The following is a 13,012-nucleotide window of genomic DNA, read 5'->3' on the forward strand; positions in this document are numbered from 1 at the left end:
CTTGTCTCGCAGTCCACGTATTGATGAAGTCCCGGGAGAGTAAAATCGTTACATTGGTTAAAATCGCCAGTGACCATCAATACGGCATCGGGTGACTTAATTTGAATGTCCTGTATTTCTTTTCTCAAAATATTTTTTGCTGTGGTGTTGTCTGATGATGGTGGAATGTAGACGTTGATGATGATGACATGAGTATATTCCCGGGGTAGATAATATGGTCGTGACGAAACAGTAATAAATTCAATATAATCGTCACAATACATTTTCTTTATCTGACAGTTATTGGGGTGGCACCATTTGTTGTTAATATATGTGCACACCCCACCCCCAGTTCGTTTATTTACATTAGTCCGATCTCCTCGAAATAGTGAATATTGTTCAATATTAAAACATGATGATGGTATGTGAGGAGATAGCCAAGTCTCTGTTAACGCTATTATGGAGGCTTGACGATAGTCATTATTGTAACGACACAGTGAAAACAGTTCATCAATTTTATTTTTCAGTGATCTTACATTACCTGTCACTACACAGGGTAAAAATGGACGAAAAGGCCGTCTGTTAAATTTTGTTTTTATTCCTCCTTTTCTCCCCCTCTTTCTTACTTTAATAAACGATGTGTCAATAGTGGGTGGTGGGGGTGACACGGGTTGGAGGGATCGGAAAGTCTATGGAGTATAAGTTATCGATAGGCTTATTTTGGCAGCAAAATCACAGGCTAAAACACCATTTATGCTTATAAATATACTAATAAATATAAAAATCAGGAACAATATATACTTCACATCCATTTTGAATAAAAATTAGGCTTAAATTCCGACGATTGAATGATAAATGAATAAAAATATGTGTAGAAAATAGGTAAACATTCACAACACGTCTGTTGTCGCCGGAAGCCAGCGCCATTATATTATATGATTGGTAAACATTTGAGTGTATTCCTCTTAGTTGGGACCTGTGCTTGTGTCTGGATGAGACTTTTAGTGATCTCAAACTAAGTACTTTGATAGTGTGCTTTTGGAATCTACACCTGTTTCTTTTTTGAACCAATTCCCTTTGTCTTCCCTTTTTCTCGGATGCTTTATTGTAATTCTATAACTTTTTACTATCCCATTTTCTTTCTTTTTACTGGCGCTGATATGACCTTAATGTGTTGCAAGCGCCGTAAAACCCTTAAAAACAAAAACAAACATATTTTATATTTAGAAAATGAGAATTTGATTTTACTTTCAGAGCCTTGCCAAACATTCAGGGATGGACTATGCCATTATGACAGGGGGTGATGTGGCACCTATGGGAAAGGATGGAGTGACTGCTATGCATAAGGTGTTTGACTGGGCACACACGAGTGGAAAAGGGTATGTTGGCTATCAGCCTTACTTTGCCTTTTTATTACTTATACTAATGTTGCCAATATTAACATAGAATTTGCCAAATCAATGATTGAGATCCTTTTTCAATAAGTCAGATCTTGTTAGTTAGCTTGCATGCCTCATTGTTATTGTTAATTATGTAATATGAGCAGTCATAAAATAAGCCTGAGAGCAAGACTTGCAAGTCAGAATTGAAGACAGTTGAATGTAGTCAAAATTAACAATTGTCAATGCTTAGCTGGCTTAGTGCAACTGGACTTTGTACAAAATACATGATAGTGAAAAACTGAGGACCAAACACTGGTACAAGATAAACATCTGAAAAGGTGTGCATGGTACAGTGCCAGAGAAAGCAAAAAAAAAAAAAAAAAAAAATTCAGGAAAATATAATTCCAAAAATTGGTCTTTGTCAACTTGGATCAAACCTGACCTCCTGATTACTTGTCAGATGTGATACCATTCACCATGAAGGTTATTGTTTGGGATGATTTAAAGCTTATATTAGTAAATTATTCTTTGAACTTTATTTCTGTACTTATGCACATACACAAATAATTATTGAATGATTAAAGAGGAGGACCCAGACATGAGGGAGTGCTCTATGAAACTCTTAATCATTCAACTTTATATTACCCTATCATAAGATAATATCCTGCATTTTGGTATAAAATAAAAAAAAATAAAAATAAAATGAGCTTTTATATAGTGCAATATCCACGAAATGTCCTCAAAGCGCTTTACAAGGGGTCCCTGGCCAACAGCAACATTTAACATGTAGGACGGGACATGACGCCTGTTAGGCAACATTACAATTTTTTCGGACGGAGACAACTGTATTAACGGCCAGGTACTCATTTTACACCTGAGTACGGTGAGAGAATGTGAGTAAAGAGCCTTCTCCAAGGACTCAACTATGCGCCGAGCGAGGCTCGAACCCAGGACCTTCCGATATCCGATAAATACCTATATCATTAATTATTTCTATACCTAGATATCAGATGCTCTCTAAATTTAGGAAATGTTTTGGATCTATTTTTTTTTTCTCTTCTCGATTTCAGGGTTTTACTTTTTGTTGATGAGGCAGATGCATTTTTGAGAAAGCGAGCAACGGTGAGTAATGCTTGCTCTTTTCATAATATATTTAATTTATAAATCGCCCGATTGATGTTTAACAGAAGAGTTATGTTGAAAATTGATGTATAATCAAATTGGAATTTGCCATGGTAAAGAATGGGAAACAATAGGATTTATTCCAGAGTGAAAATGCCATAATAGTGTTGCAGACATACTTTAAATTGGAAATTGTCTTTAAGTGATTAACTTATTTTTCAATTTATTAAAAAAGATTTCAACTGTAAGGTTTAAAAAAAAAAAAGTTTTGTTTTGCTGTTGAATCTTCTCGTGTATATATATATATATACATTGAGCTTTATTATTTAATAGTGCTCAACTTTTTGATAAAAGGAGCTATTTATAAAATATTTCAAGTATAATTATGATCAACTTCTACAATATATATATTCATGAGAAATTGATATACATGGATCATATAGAGCGCTCGATATATAGGAGTGTGAATTATATCTATTATATCATCTTTTGAAAAAATATTTCTCGCCTACAAATTTGTTTCAACTGATGCAATGGCTTCTTCTGGGCAGCGATATATATATATATATAAGTTATGGTCAGTAAGGTGGATGATTTGACAGATCACTGGTCCCATTTGCATTGATTTATTTGTTGTTTTTCATTGCAGTGAAGCTGACTGTAACAATTGATATTATCTTTTACTACAGCAATCTAATGGAGGCTTTGAGAATTAATCTCTGAAGAATTGTATAAGGTCATTGGTTATATTTTAAGAATGATTTGACAGATATGGTGAATTTATAACATATGCATTTTTTTTTAAACGACAGGAAGTCATAAGTGAAGATATGAGAGCAACACTTAACGCATTCTTGTACAGAACAGGGGAACAGTCAAAGAAGTAAGTTGAAAAATTTAATTCGTACTGATCTTTTATTTAAAAATTTTCCTTTCCAATTGTACTTGTTGAGGAAATAATTTTGTGACATGTTGACAAGAATTATACTATGTAAAGTTGAAATGTATCGGCTGTCCGATATGGCCATGCCTTATAAAAATAAACTATTCACAATCTTTTTCATGTTTCTGGCTACAACCAATAATTTGTCATGTGGCACAATACCAATATTCCTCTACTCTTTCGTAGTCAACACTTATGTAGATGACCAGTTCTACCTTTTGTTGAATGTTCTCATCGTTTTAAATTGTGGTGTCAATTCGGTTATTCTGGCAAGGTGTTCCAGTACCTTGCGATTTTTTGGAAAGCAACATTTTTGTCTGTGTGCTGTGCATGATAGTTCCATGGCATAGATGTGAGAATGTCTTATGTGACAGATTATGTGTGTCAGTTTTTTAAAAGGATCAGAACAGGAACACTGCCACTGTTACTAGTCAGGTTTACTTTGCTGTCTTGAAATGTTTTTGGTATGTTAGACAGTCATGTTGGTGAAATACACAGTGGCCACAAAAGCACGGATTTTTATCACATATGGCTAAAAACCCTTTGCAATGGATAGCACCTTTTGCGACACAAGTCATTAGTTGTCCTTCTATGAGTGGGCAAATCACAGACCTGATTTTAATCAGAGACTTTTTACCTATGGGGGTATTTGAAGGATCGATTAATGCTTACATGATTGATAGCATAGCTAACTAACAAAAGGAAATTTCAAAAGAATCTAAACAGATTCCAATCAAGCATTACCAGACCATCACTGACAGTTTTGTTCGTAGGTTGAAAAATGTGCTTTAAGAGAAATGGGAGCACCTTGAACATATGCTGTAAAAACTCGTTATTGTACAATGTTCACCTTGTTAAGCACTTTGAGCATGTTTAGTGGATATTTACCTATAAAAAATGGTAAATGCAGGTTTGCTTGTTTTTTAAAATTTAATGTCAATGTTCTTTCAAATGGATTATTTTTTAAAAACGTTTGTCGTTTTGTTGCTATTGCCCTTTGTTTGGATTTCATATATATTGAGTCATCTGGTATTTGATTTGTATTGCCATTCCTTTTTATCACCACAGATTTATGCTGGTCTTAGCCAGTAATCAGCCAGAACAATTTGACTGGGCCATAAATGACAGGGTAGATGAGATGGTTGAATTTGAAATCCCTTCTTATGAGGAGAGAGAAAGACTTGTGCGTCATTATTTCCAAAGTTATATCTTAGAACCAGCAACTCTCAAAACAGGGTAAGTAGCTCTTGCCATGGTCTTGATATTATCGTATTTTCAGCAATGCTGAAAGTATAAAACTATATTACAAGAAAATATAATATTGCTGAAGTATGGTTTGGGCACCCCGTGTGGTGTCCGGGGTCCCTCAAATGAGAGGGTCAAGAATAGCCCAACGCCAAGCCAGCGTGTCGTAAAAGGCGACTAATGGTGTGTGATTCCCCCATCTTTGAGTCACCTGGTCCTCCAGGTTGGGGGTTGGCAAAGGGTTAACACCCCTTTCCGTTAAACTCAAACCGTTACAGAAACACAGACAGACAAACTAAATCCTTTTTTTAGCTTGGGCGACCGAAGAGTTTCTGGAATTACAGAATTTATGAAGGACAACAGACAAAGCCGAAAGGACTCTGCTGACCCGATGACGTCTTCGCCAAACAAGCAGCTTCGAATTGCGTCGTGGAACGTTCGCACCATGTATGAAGCAGGAAAAAGCTCTCAAGTTGTGACTGAGATGAGAAGATACAGGCTGCATATACTTGGAGTAAGCGAAACCCACTGGATACAATCCGGACAGAAACACCTCAAGTCTGGGGAGAAGATTTTATATTCAGGGAGAGGGGACGGGATTCATACACAGGGAGTAGGAATAATTCTAAGCAAGTTTGCCCAGAAGTCACTGAGAGGATGGGAACAATGCGGAGAAAGGATCATCATGGCGTCCTTTACAACACGGAGTAAGAAGATCAGCATGAACATTGTACAGATCTATGCCCCAACAAATGATGCAACAGATGAGGACAAAGATACATTTTATGGTCTGCTACAACAAGTCATTGACAAGTTGCCAAGGAAAGACATCAACATATTGATGGGAGATGCTAATGCAAAAGTGGGACAGGATAACGTAGGCTATGAAGGTATCATGGGACGTCATGGCATGGGAGAAATGAATGATAATGGAGAGAGGTTTGCAAATTTCTGTGCATTCAACAGTTTGGTGATTGGAGGATCAGTGTTCCCCCATAAGAGGATCCACAAAGCAACTTGGGTCTCACCAGATGGTGTGACAGAGAATCAGATTGATCATTTTTGTATCTCTCGTAGATTCAGACGTTCATTGGAAGATGTGACAGTACAGAGAGGGGCAGATGTTGGATCAGACCACCACCTGCTATTGGCAAAGCTTAAGCTCCGACTCAGAAAACACGGGGCCAGATCACATACAAGAAGAAAATTCGAGGTGAATGCACTTGATGGGGAAAAGAATGAGGAATTCAAACTACAATTGAGTAATAGATTCCAACCTCTTACTGAGCTCGAGGAGGACATAGATGTAGAGTCACATTGGGCAAAGATCAAGGAAGTCTACATAACAACTTGCCATGAGGTATTGGGGGTAAAGAAATCGGAACATAAAGAATGGATAAGTCCAACCACCTTGGACCTTATTGAAAAGAGGAGAACAAGGAAGGAACAAGTGAATGCAAGCCGAACAAGGGCTTCAAGGCTGGATGCACAAGAGCAGTATCGAGCCATAGCTAAGGAAGTCAAAAGATCTGTGAAGAAAGACAAGGAAGCATTCATGAACAGACTTGCAGAGAAAGCAGAAGCAGCAGCGACTGGAGGACACATGAGGATCCTTTATCAAACTACCAAGACACTTGCTGGAAAATATGGGAAACCAGAGGTACCAGTCAAAGACAAAGATGGGAAAACTATTTTTGGAAAAGAGGCTCAATCTGAACGATGGAGGGAACATTTCAACTGCCTTCTGAACAGACCACCACCAGACAACCAGCCAGAAATTTTGCCTGCAAGGAATGAGCTACCAATTAGCTGTGATCCACCATCGATAGCAGAGATTGTGGGTGCCATTAACAAGATGAAAAGGGGGAAAGCTGCTGGACCAGACCAGATTCCACCGGAGGCTCTAAAAGTTGATGCGAAAAGAAATGCTGAGGCCCTGCACCCACTATTTGAGAGAATCTGGAATGACGGGATATTCCCAAAGGATTGGAAGGAAGGACATCTTATCAAGCTTCCAAAGAAAGGGGACCTCAGTAATTGTAATAATTATCGAGGCATCACTCTTCTTTCTATCCCAGGAAAGGTTTTCAACCGTATTATTTTAGAGAGAATTAAGAATGCAACAGATGCTAAACTGCGGGACGAACAGGCAGGTTTTCGGAAAAACCGTTCAACCACCGACCAGATTGCCTCTCTGCGAGTCATAGTAGAACAGTCTATAGAATGGAACTCTCCTCTTATTGTCAACTTTCTGGATTACGAGAAGGCTTTCGACAGTATTGACAGAGCAACATTGTGGAAAATTCTGGCACATTATGGACTCCCTGAAAAGATAGTAAACCTCATTAAGGAAATGTATGAAGGATCAAGTTGCAGGGTTGTACATGAAGATCAGCTTACTGACAGCTTTGAAATTAAGACTGGTGTCAAGCAGGGATGCTTGCTCTCACCATTCCTGTTCATCCTTGCCATTGATTGGCTAATGAAGGAAACCTCCAAAGGGAGAAGAAATGGGATACAGTGGACCCCCCGGACACAGTTGGATGATCTGGATTTTGCAGATGATCTGGCTCTTCTGTCCCACACCCAGGACCAGATGCAAGCAAAAACCACAATTATAAACAGCCTCTCGGAATCAATTGGTCTAAGAATTCACCCTGCAAAGTCAAAGGTCTTGAGGATAGGTACGCGTCAAAGGGAGCAGATCAAAGTAAAAGATCAGGAACTCGAAGATATAGACACTTTCTGCTATCTCGGAAGTATAATTGACAAGGATGGAGGCACGGAAGCAGAGGTGAAAGCACGAATAGGAAAGGCACAGGCTGCATTCACATCTTTGAACAGAGTTTGGAGAACTAAAGATATCTCCCTTCAACTAAAGCTAAGACTTTTCAACTCAAACGTGAAGTCTGTCCTACTGTATGGATGTGAAACTTAGAACGCATCACAGGCATGTATAAGGAGGGTACAGATTTTCGTAAACAGGTGCATGCGTAAGCTACTCAGAATAAAATGGATGGATAGAATAAAAAATGAAGAAGTATGGAAAAGAACACAGCAGAAACCAGTGGGAGAGGATATAGGAAGAAGACGATGGAGGTGGATTGGACACACGCTTAGAAAGAATGACTCAACTATAACAAAGAAAGTATTGGACTGGAACCCTCAGGGCAGAAGATCAAGGGGAAGGCCACGAGGAACATGGAGAAGAATTAAAGAAGCTGATATACAAAGAAGTGGTAAGACCTGGAATGAGATAAAAAAGTTGGCTCAGGATAGAGAAGGATGGAAACTGTTTGTCTGTGGCCTATACCCTGACCCAGGGTGAAAAAGGCAATGATGATGATGATGATGGTTTGGGCAGTATTTCTTATAGTAAATTGCAAGATGGTTGAAAATATCACATTTTATAATGAAATGAAATAAGGATGAATGTCCTGCATTACTGTGGCCTAAAATACAACAATCATAGTGCATAAATTACAAAAGCATAAAAATGTGGACATTTTCTCCTCTGATATGATCCAGATTTAGAGATAAATTTCAAGCCAGTGTTTAAAACTACACAAATAATCTTATTTTGTAGAATGGCATTCGACACAGGTGGCTTATTATTGAATTGGTCTTGGGTGAGATATGACCATTGAATAGGAAGCAGAAGCCAAAAAAAAAAAAAAAAAAAAAATCCACTCTAAAAACAAGCATTTAAGCTTTGATTTGATTGATTTAACTCTTAGAAGAGTAGAGATTTCAATAGAGATTTCTGACCACGTTCAGATTGAAAGGTCATGTATAGGAATTCTGGTTGAGACTAGAATTTTAGTCGAAGTCATAAAGGCTCTTTGCTACCTTTTATATGACAATTTGTGTTGATGGTTGTTAAACTTAATTAAATTTTTCCAATAGTTTAGCCAGTTTTGAGATGGTTTGGAAAGTAAGCTGTTAGAATGATTATTTTAAAAAGTCAAAACAAAAAAAAAAACAGAAACAAACAAATGATAAAATCTTAATTTTAATCTTTGTTTCCATTGCAGACGTTTACGTGTTGCAGAATTTGATTATGGGGCCAAATGTAAGGACATTGCTGCAAAAACAGAAGGACTCTCTGGAAGAGAAATATCTAAATTGGGTGTTGCATGGCAGGTGAGTTAGTTATATTACTTTGTGAAGCCATTTCTCATGGAAAAATTGGATTTGACATTTTGGCATTGTGTTTATTTATTTTTATTTTTTTTTTGATCAGTTGATTTTTTATGTAATAGGTAAATTGACACTAATTATAAAAAAAAAGTAAATTTCGTAATGTAACAGGCAAGGCATTTTATCATTGCAATTAAATAGGAAAATAAAGATTAATAACCCAGGATAGGGACTTTTGACCTCCCATTGTGGGCAGAGAGGTCATATTTCCTGCGTCTTTCCTGGTCCTTTTCCGGGTTGCTTTATGTATTTGTCTTGGAATTAAATTAGTCTTATCTTGGCCCAGGGCGAGTGCTTGGCTGATGAGGAAACTGTCAAATGTTTATTTATTTTGGAAGATGGTATTTCCTCCCTTGTAGTAAATAATTTCTCTGGGATAGGGAGGTAAATTTTTGGCTAAAATTTATTTTTTCTGGTGTTCTGATTCCACTTTTGGAATGTAAGGGGTTGGCAGGTCTGAGCATATCATCAATGTACTTAGTTTGAGATCACCTAAAAATCTCATATAGGCACAAGCATATGATTCCACTAAAAGGAATGCACTCAAATGTTTGCAAATCATTATATAATGCAAAACAACAAATATAACTGAATAAAAGAGATATGAATTACAATTACAAGGAAAAAAAATCATCTCCCAAAACTTTTAACTATACATTTGACTGTTTCCCTCTTAGCTAAGGACTCCGGCCAGGGCTAGGACAAACTAAGAAATCTCATTCCAAGACAAAGACAGAAAGCAAATTAGAAAACAGATATAGGGAGATAGAAGCAATTGACCTCCTGCCCACCATGGGAGGTCAGAAGACCTCGACCCAGCTACTTTTATGTCTTTTCATCAGATCAGATATGACTTTAACGTGCGGGCATCTAATGCTCCACTGGAAACTCAATCATTTTCAGCACAATGACTGAGCAATATTTTCTTACTTTAACCATAAGCAGGCTTCATCAGTCCTGACAATAGCTGGAATTCTGCCTTTGTATTTGAATGAATGTTAGAGCATATGAGAATCTCTAATCTGATTTAACTTTTTTTCAGGTAATTGATGTTTTATTGATTGTATCCTTGTTTTCTAATACCTGTCTTCATAGGCTCAAGCTTATGCATCAGAGGATGGAATTCTTACTCAGGAGATGATGGATGACATTGTTCAAGATTCAATTTCTCAACACGCCAAGAAAGTGGCATGGCAGCAAGGCATGGAGGGATCAGATACATTTTACAGGTCATCAAAAAACAGTTTAGCAACAAGGATCCTTCATAATGCTTTAAAAAACTCTAAAAATGAATCTTCCACATCTTCCCATTCATCATCACCATCAGGTCCTGAAGATAACAAGCCTAACAAGCCCTCGTCTTGATCATAAATAATTGTGGGTCGTGACAGTTGGGTTATTCCTATAGTTATTGCAATGGACTACCGTCATTAGTATTGCATTTTTCAACATTACACTCTTGTGTATGCGGTTGACATGGTCATTTTTATGGTGTGTGCCTGATAGGTAAGAGCTGATTACTTATTACTGAGAGAGTGATTTTGAACATGGCATTATTTGTATGTTTTGCATTCTTAAAGAATCTTAGACGGGAAGAAATTTTTAATTTTTTACGGAACTTAATCTGTGATAATGACACAGTGGACCTCAGAATATATTAGACAAACAAAAATTGCCTAGTCTAGACTAATGTTAGAATTGACCTTCCTCTCTAATCCTCAGTCCCACTGGCCTTATTTTATCTGAGGTTCACTGCTTGTATTCCTTATGTGTTAAGACGTAATAACTGCCTTGAGTGAAAGAAAAAGCTGAGTCTTGAGAGTTTTCCTCATTGTTTGTGTGATGCCAAGTGTGTGCAGGGTTTTGAGCATTGGGCTGCAGCTCTGTGGTCTTGTGGTCTAGTGGTATGACACTCGCTTTCAGATTAGAAGATCCTGGGTTCAAGTCTCACTCGGCGCATAGTTGAGTCCTCGGAAAAAGCTCTTTAAATGTAAAATGAGCACCGGGCCGTGAACAGTATTGTCTCTGTTGGAAAAAAAAATTGCAATATAGCCTAACAAGTGTCATGTCCCGTTCTACATGTTACGTGTTGCTGTTGATGAGGGACCACTTGTAAAGCACTTTGAGCACGTTAGTGGATATTGCGCTTTATAAAAGCTCAAGTTAAAGCGTTTTTGTTTGTTTTTGTTCAGGTTTTTTTTTTGGATGGGGGGGGGGGGGGGGCTTGTGGTTATGATTTCTTTTAAGTATTACACTGGATGCAGGCTTCCATTACATCTTTAATAATATTTGATCATGGCTTCTTGTAGGTCAGTGTTGCTAATTTCCAGTAGGATACTACAAAAGGTCAATTCTGTTGTTTTATTGGTGAATGTTAATTTTATGTTCGATATCTTGTTCACAAGGAATGGAATGAAGTTGAGTGATAATTTAATAAAGGATTTTATCATTGAAAGTTGTCGTTTGTCAAATTTTGAAAGCAGACATATTTCTGTTTCTACAGAGCAGCACGCAAATCTTGAATCACGGAAATTTTAAACATATAATAATTTCCTTTTTTAATCCCTCTATTTTCACGAAAATCTCGAGTACTTTCAGAGGCTAACATGGAAATCTCGGAACTAACAAGGCGTTCACTTGTGCATTCTAGAATTAAATCTATTGAAAGATGCCATCGATTTCCTTGCTGCATTTAATGTTAGGCGTGCGTTTGTGTGGATTTAATATGTGTGTGGAGGGGGTGTGCTTAACATTTTTGACCAGACCATTTATGATCCCTCCACTAGTACTTCTGATGGCCTTAGTCAAAGTATTGATCTAGTGCCTAATCACTATCACTCCTCACTTGTCTCCCTTGGTGGAGTTCCTGGCCTCCCATAGTGGGCAGGGTGGCACTTTCTGTGTCTTCTATCCCTTTATATGTTTTCCAATTTGCTTTCTGTCTTTGTCTTGGAATGAGATCACTTGGTTTTGCCCTGGCTCTGGCCATCGTGCTTGGCTGCGAGCGAAACAGTCAAATGCATAGTTATTGTTTTGGTAGATATTCTTTTCCTTGTAAATCATCTCTCTGTTATGTATTGTTATATTTGTTATTTTGAATGTCTTACTTTCTGGGTGGGGTTCCTACCTCCCATAGCGGGCAGGGAGGTACTTGCTTTGTCTTTTATCCCCTCTGTTTTCCAATTGCTTTCTGTCTTTGTCTTGGAATGAGATTGTTTGGTTTTGTCCTGACCTTGGTCAGAGTCCTTGGCTGAGGGGGAAACAGTCGAATGTATAGTTATAGTTTTGGGAGATGATATTTTTTTCCTTGTAAATCATCTCTCTGTTATGCATTGTATTATGTTTAGTTTACACATTATATTATATGATTGGTAAACATTTGAGTGTGTTCCTCTTAGTTGGGACCTGTGCTTGTGTCTGGATGAGACTTTTAGTGATCTCAAACTAAGTACTTTGATAGAGTGCTTTTGGAATCTACACCTGTTTCTTTTTGAACCAATTCCCCTTTGCCTTCCCTTTTCTCGGATGCTTTATTGTAATTCTATAACTTTTTACTATCCCATTTTCTTTCTTTTTACTGGCGCTGATATGACCTTAATGTGTTGCAAGCGCCGTAAAACCCTTAAAAACAAAAACAAAACAAAAAACAAACAATGTCTTACTTTTCCCTCAAGTCCTTTTAATTGTACATCTAGAATCTTTTCACTATCCAATTTTCTTCCTTTTTACTGGCGCTGCTATTACTTAAGCACCGTAAGACCCTAACAACAATCACTTGTCTCCCTTGGAACAAATAGGCCCAGTCTTGACTTAAAGATTTTCGTGCTGAACTGTTTATAAATATTTATGTGTGATGGTTGGAATATCCCATAGGGCAAGAGAACATTGGTTCTCCCATCTATCCCCCTAAACTATTACTATTTGTCCTGTTTACCTGAGCCCAGCATGGAGTCTTTTGCCAAGAGGTAAAAAGATTATTCATCTTTTTATGCGGGGTGATATTTTTTCCTCTTTCAAAATGGTCTCCCTTTATGTTAAGTCTATCGCCTGCCTTAGATAGGATCTAAATCTTTTGGCTATTCTATCACCTGCCTTAGATAGGATCTAAATCTTCTGGCTATCCTATCACCTGCCTTAGATA

General features: G+C 37.6%; 1 protein-coding gene across 1 annotated transcript in view; it reads left to right on the forward strand.

The window, feature by feature from the left end:
- The window catches only part of LOC144971301 (ATPase family AAA domain-containing protein 3-like), a 31,502-nt gene extending 19,251 nt beyond the window's left edge, over positions 1–12,251 (forward strand). The window contains exons 10-15 of the mRNA XM_078911923.1: positions 1,234–1,358; positions 2,432–2,483; positions 3,296–3,366; positions 4,495–4,662; positions 8,706–8,814; positions 9,967–12,251. Of these exons, the coding sequence (XP_078768049.1) occupies positions 1,234–1,358; positions 2,432–2,483; positions 3,296–3,366; positions 4,495–4,662; positions 8,706–8,814; positions 9,967–10,236 (795 nt within the window). The 3' untranslated portion in view covers positions 10,237–12,251. The remainder of the gene's footprint in view (positions 1–1,233; positions 1,359–2,431; positions 2,484–3,295; positions 3,367–4,494; positions 4,663–8,705; positions 8,815–9,966) is intronic.
- The last annotated feature ends 761 nt before the right edge of the window (positions 12,252–13,012 follow it).

This window comes from Berghia stephanieae, chromosome 4, assembly GCF_034508935.2.
Source record: "Berghia stephanieae isolate SIO BIC M18660-M18661 chromosome 4, UCSD_Bste_1.3, whole genome shotgun sequence".
Classification (NCBI taxonomy): Eukaryota; Metazoa; Mollusca; class Gastropoda; order Nudibranchia; family Aeolidiidae; genus Berghia; species Berghia stephanieae.